Raw genomic sequence first — 6,000 nt, forward strand, 5'->3', positions numbered from 1 at the left:
GAGCACACACACATTTGAACCCACATGCATGCACATTCTCAGGAACACACATGGTTATCATGACACTGAAAATCTCCACCATGTATTTTGTATGACCTGACCCTTTAGCTGATCCAGGAACAATTCTGACTGTCATAGAATAGGGAGAAGATTTTAAGATATGAAAGCTCAACCTCCAGATGTCTTTTATCAATACAGGCCCTTATTCTAAATGAAGGTGGGGTTTTCTTTTCTCTTTTGTTGTTCATTGACTGATTTATTCTAATTTTATATGCATTAGCTGGAAATTGAACCGTGCTCCCCAGAAGAACAGTCAGCACTCTTAAGCACTGAGCCAAATCTCCAGCCCCATGGGTAGGGTTTTCTTGTCACTGGTGCAATACCTGGGTTTGGTTACTTCGAGAAATTTGGGGGCTTTTGTTATCTTTCCTTCACGTATTCTAAGGGCCTTGGTCAAGGTGGCTTCCGTGCACTTATCCCAAACCTGATGACCTGAGTTTGATCCCTGAAACTCAGAAGGTAGTAGGAAAGAAATAACATAACACTCCCTACCCCACCCCCGACACACAGACACACACCAGTTTTTTACAAAAATCGTAATGTATGTTCTCGGAAAGGCCACCAGGAGATGCTCTGGGGATAAAGTTCACCTGTATGCAGAGAAATGTCCCCTTGCCACCCACATCTTTGGCAGTTCGGGCAGTGGATGAATGTGGTGGTGGACGACCGACTGCCCACTAAGAATAACAAGCTGCTGTTCATGCATGGTGCCCAGCGCTAGGAATTCTGGAGCACCCTGCTGGAGAAGGCATTTGGCAAATCAGTTAACCAGACTAGGATCCGGACTGGGCTTCAGGAGCCTGGCCAAGGACCATGGCACACTGGCTGAACCAGGGGAAGAGTCAGGCATGTCTCACTTCCCTCACCATTCTGACTGACTGTTCCCTCCAGTTCACATCTCCAGCCTGGCACTTAAGAGCACACTGTCTGCTTGCAGGTTAAATGGACCCTATGAAGCATGTTGGTGGCGGGCGTGGGGGGCACTATGGAGGTTTTCAAAGACTTCACAGGTGGCGTGGCCCAGAGCATTCGGCTCTGGAATTTCCCTCACAACATGCTATGGCTCCTCAGAGAAGCGCTGGAGATGTCTTCCCTGATGGGCTGTTCCATCAAAGTAAACCGAGCTGGGCCTTGGCCCAGGATTTCTGCACCTGTTGTGGCACCCCCACCCTATCCCAAAACTCTTTCCCCAAACATTTTCTCACTCACTTCCCGTTTGCTCAACAAATTCTATCTGCCTCTGGTCTAGTGTCTGTCCCCACCTGGCATACCCTCTGCTTTGTTGTTACTTTCTCCTTAGCATTTTCTGACCCAGAGAGAAGGGTAGAGATTCCAGGAGGGCAGTGACCTTTACCTGGTTCATTCCCCACAGACCCTGGGACTTTGGACGATACCTAACATGCAATAAGCACTCAACAAATATTTATTCAAATCAATGTACCCAGAATACTTCCATATAACAGCAGTTATATGGTGGGGTGGGTATTGCAAACAAGGAGGAGGAGAGGAAGATAAACTGAGCCCCCTCGAAGCTTGCACATAAACACTTGTGGCAACTCTCAAAATAGTGAAAACAGCAACCCAGTTGTCGTTCTGTGAGTCGATCACAGTCATTATCTGGATGAAAAAAACCAATTGTTGTACACTCCCTAATACAAACAGCAACAGCAGCCCCAATAAACTGTGATCTGCCTCTATATGACCTCAGGATGGCAGCACCCCAACCCACTCCCCACCACCCCCACCCCCTACAAAGAACTAGCTTGGCTCACTGGTCAATACAAGGGGGTTTCTTACCAGCCTTCACACAGTGCTTTCCACTTGACTGGGACTCACCAGGAGGCTCAAGAGAATGACAGGTGTCTGTAACATGAGGGCCAGCTGTGGGGATTTCCATCCCACCCTGTACCTCAGAACCGGCAAGCCCCAAAGAAATTACACAGAGGTCTCCATAAGATTATAAACTGATTGGCCCATTAACTCAGGCTTTTTATCACCCTCATATCACATATATTAACCCATTGTTCTTATCTATGCTAGCCAAATGACTCAGTACCTTTTCTAGCTGGGCAGCTCCCCTGTTGCTTCTTCGGTGGTCTGGGCTGCCCTATGAGGAATGGGCTTCTTCCTTCCCAGCATTCTCCTCTTCTACTCCTATCTGGTTTACCAACCTATACTTCCAGCCTGGCCAACCAGCGTTTATTTAAAACACGTTTGACAGAATACAGACAATTCTCCCGCACCACTTCCCCCTCTTTTTTTGTAAACAAAGGAAAACATTCTTAGTTCATTTTTTTGGGGAAAGTGGGTGTAGTTTTTCAGGCTACTTCCTGCTGGTTGGGGGGCGCTGATAATCTAATGGGGACCTAAAGAAAATTTAGAGTTATAGTCAAGTCCTGACTGGAATATCCTGTGAGTCCTGATCATCTCAGGCAACAGTCTTGAATCTCTTCTGGATGTAGACCTCAGACATCTGGGCTATCTCTTCCTCCTGGAGATTTTTCAGGTGGTCTTGCTTGATCAAACTGGATTTGTGTGTGTGTGTGTGTGTGTGTGTGTGTGTGTGATTTTTCGGACAGGGTTTTTCCGTGGCTTTTGGTTCCTGTCCTGGAACTAGCTCTTCTAGACCAGGCTGGCCTCGAACTCCCAGAGATCCTCCTGCCTCTGTCTCCCGAGTGCTGGGATTAAAGGCGTGGGCCACCACCACCCGGCTCAAACTGGATTTTTTTTTAACTGAGAATGAATCCACAGCCTCTCATTTTCTGTGGAAACAAAAGCAAAATCTCTTCTCCAAATTAACATAATTTTTGACTTCTGTTTTGAAGCCAAATATTTTCACAGTATCTATTTTGGGTTAGGAGGCAGCATTTATAAACAAAAGACTTTTAGCAGCTGTTGCTCCTTCCTAGGCATTCAAACAATTCAAAGAGAGCATAATAGCATACAGTATCAAGATTCTTTGTATTTTCCATGTTTATGCGTCTTTCTTTTAACCTCTATTTCTCTTATTTTTACTTTTCCTTTTTGAGACAGGCTCTCTGTACATCTTTGTCCTGGAATAACTGTGTAGACCAGGCTGTCCTTGAATTCACAGAGAACCACCAGTCTCTGCCTCCCCAGTGCTAGGATTAAAGGTGCTACCACAACTTGAACTCACAGAGATCAGTCTGTCTCTGCCTCCCAGGCATTGGGATTAAAGGTGCATGCTACCACACCTTGAAGTCTCAGAGATCGATCTACCTCTGCCTTGCATGTTTTGGGATTAAAGGTGTGTACCGCCACACCCAACTACTCTCTTTCTTTCAAAAGGGGCAGGCAGCACACAGTGAGGCGAGAGCTGCACAGGACCCTATGCGGACGCATAAGCATGCTGGACTTGGACGAGTTCCAGCTGAAGCTCGACGAGAATAAACAACAACGGGACAAGGAGAACCACCATTGGAAGCGTAGCCACAACCATTCTAGAACCCGGGACCAGAAGCACAGGAACCGGAGCCGAGATCGTCTTAACCAGCACGAGCACAGTGCCTCCCGAGACAGACAAAGGCGAAGCAAACCTTTGACCAGAGGCAATAAGGAGGAGCATGGTGGATTGATTCATCCCCCTCGCCATGAGAAGAAAAGAAGAAGAAGAAGAAGAAGAAGAAGAAGAAGAATAAAAAGAAGAAGAAGAAGAAGAAGAAGAAGAAGAAGAAGAAGAAGAAGAAGAAGAAGAAGAAGAAGAAGAAGAAGAAGAAGGTGCGTATAAATACTGGGACGTGCCACCACCTGGCTTTGAGCACATCACCCCAATGCAGTACAAGGCCATGCAAGCAGCGGGTCAGATTCCAGCCACTGCCCTTCTCCCCACTATGACTCCTGATGGTCTGGCTCTGATCCCAACGCCCGTGCCTGTTGTTGGGAGTCAGATGACCAGACAGGCCAGACGCCTCTATGTGGGCAACATTCCATTTGGCATCACTGAGGAAGCTATGATGGACTTCTTCAATGCCCAGATGTGCTTCTGCGGATTGACTCAGGCCCCTGGCAACCCAGTCTTGGCTGTGCAGATCAATCAAGACAAGAATTTTGCCTTTTTGGAGTTCCGCTCAGTGGATGAAACGACCCAGGCCATGGCCTTGGATGGCATCAACTTCCAGGGCCAGTCACTGAAGATTCGAAGGCCTCATGACTATCAGCCACTGCCTGGCATGTCAGAGAACCCCTCTGTTTATGTGCCTGGCATTGTATCCAGTGTAGTTCCAGACTCTGCGCACAAACTGTTCATCGGGGGCTTGTCCAACTACCTGAATGATGACCAGGTGAAAGAACTGCTGACATCCTTTGGGCCTCTGAAGGCCTTCAACTTGGTCAAGGATAGTGCCACAGGGCTGTCCAAGGGCTATGCCTTCTGTGAGTACGTGGACATCAGCGTCACAGATCAGGCCATTGTGGGGCTGCATGGGATGCAGCTAGGGGACAAGAAGCTGCTTGTCCAGAGGGCGAATATGGGAGCCAAGAATGCCACACTGAGTACCATCAATCAGACAACTGTAACCCTTCAAGTGCCCGGCCTGATGGGCTCTCAGGTGCAGATGGGCGGTCACCCGACTGAGGTCCTCTGCCTCATGAACATGGTGCTGCCTGAAGAGCTGTTGGACGATGAGGAGTACGAGGAGATTGTGGAGGATGTGCGAGATGAGTGCAGCAAATACGGGCTGGTCAAGTCCATCGAGATTCCCCGGCCCGTGGACGGCGTCGAGGTGCCTGGCTGTGGAAAGATCTTTGTGGAGTTCACCTCTGTGTTAGACTGCCAGAAAGCTATGCAGGGCCTAACTGGCCGCCAGTTCTCCAACAGAGTGGTGGTCACAAAATACTGTGACCCTGACTCTTACCACTGCCGGGACTTCTGGTAGAGGTGGCTGGGAGAGGGTAGGGGGAGGGCTGGCTGCGGACTTTCCCCCCACCTTTCCCCCCCTCCTTTCTCCCCTCTGAAGATGATGGATGGGCAGAGGAGTGACAGCCGAATGACAGACGGCAGCAACTGGAATGGCAGCAATAATGGTGGGTGGGCGGTTCGGGGGGCTAGGGCAGGAAGGGGACTGGGCAAGTGCACACAGGCCCACATAGACACACGCACCCACACAGACACAGAGGAAAGGGGCTGGGATGAGGACTGTGTGCACAGCCAGGCAGGTAGTACCCCCACAGCCCCGTCCCAAACAGCTTCTTATCCCTTGACACCTTTTTCCTCGGCCTTTTCCCACATGGTAGGAACATAGCATGTTTACATTTTATGGCCAAACTATTTTGAATTTTCTTGTCTGGCCCTCAGTGCCCTGCCCTCTCCCTTTGCGGACCACAGCTCCCGTCCTCTGGCTTTTGGTCCTTCCAGTTCTCCATCCTGGTTTCTGAAGTAGTTGATTCTTTAGCCTTTTCCTGACCCCCAACCCATTGTCTCTGTCCTGCTCTTCTTCTCTGTGGCAGTTTTATATTTGCTAATAAGAATTTGCTCATTAAACATTTTGTTGTATATAAGAAAAAATTAACCTTTAGCCTGCATATATTTTTAACACATTGTAAACCATTTAGAGGTTTTCTTCATCTTTGAATCTCTCTATCTGACTACATGAGTCTTTGTGGAGAGGATTAAAGCCGTGACGTAGAAGGCTGAATTCAGCCCATTCCTTAGCGAGGCCTACCTGGGCCTGCCTATCTTCAGCTTCTATATTAAGTGTACACACTGCTTGGCTGAAGCCAACAGGGGCTCAGAGCAGCTCCAGATGCCTGTCATGGGTGTCCCCAAGAGCAGGAAGACAGACAAACTTGCAACCCAGACATCCCGGGCCTCCTCCCTGAGCCAGCTGGGTGCATATGGGGACAGCGAGGACAGTGACTGCTGTCCCTTACAGCGACATCACAGACCCAAGAAACCAGAGGAGGAGATGGGATCAAGGAAGG

At 48.9% G+C, this 6,000-nt stretch overlaps 1 protein-coding gene across 1 annotated transcript; it reads left to right on the top strand.

The window, feature by feature from the left end:
* The first annotated feature begins 3,427 nt into the window (after positions 1-3,427).
* Positions 3,428-4,955, top strand: LOC130869247 (splicing factor U2AF 65 kDa subunit-like). The gene is made up of 2 exons (XM_057761259.1): positions 3,428-3,694; positions 3,807-4,955. The coding sequence occupies exons 1-2, from the start codon at positions 3,428-3,430 to the stop codon at positions 4,953-4,955; spliced, it is 1,416 nt and encodes a 471-aa protein (XP_057617242.1).
* Positions 4,956-6,000: the final 1,045 nt, after the last annotated feature.

This window comes from Chionomys nivalis, unplaced genomic scaffold, assembly GCF_950005125.1.
Source record: "Chionomys nivalis unplaced genomic scaffold, mChiNiv1.1 scaffold_145, whole genome shotgun sequence".
NCBI classification, from domain to species: domain Eukaryota; kingdom Metazoa; phylum Chordata; class Mammalia; order Rodentia; family Cricetidae; genus Chionomys; species Chionomys nivalis.

What these genes read in the sequence shown, in the direction of transcription:
- LOC130869247 (XM_057761259.1), top strand. Translation starts at nt 3,428, where the DNA reads ATGCTGGACTTGGACGAGTTCCAGCTGAAGCTCGACGAGAATAAACAA. An exon ending in AGAAGAAAAGAAGAAGAAGA is followed by an intron (nt 3,695 to 3,806) that starts AGAAGAAGAAGA and finishes GAAGGTGCGTAT; the next exon opens with AAATACTGGGACGTGCCACC.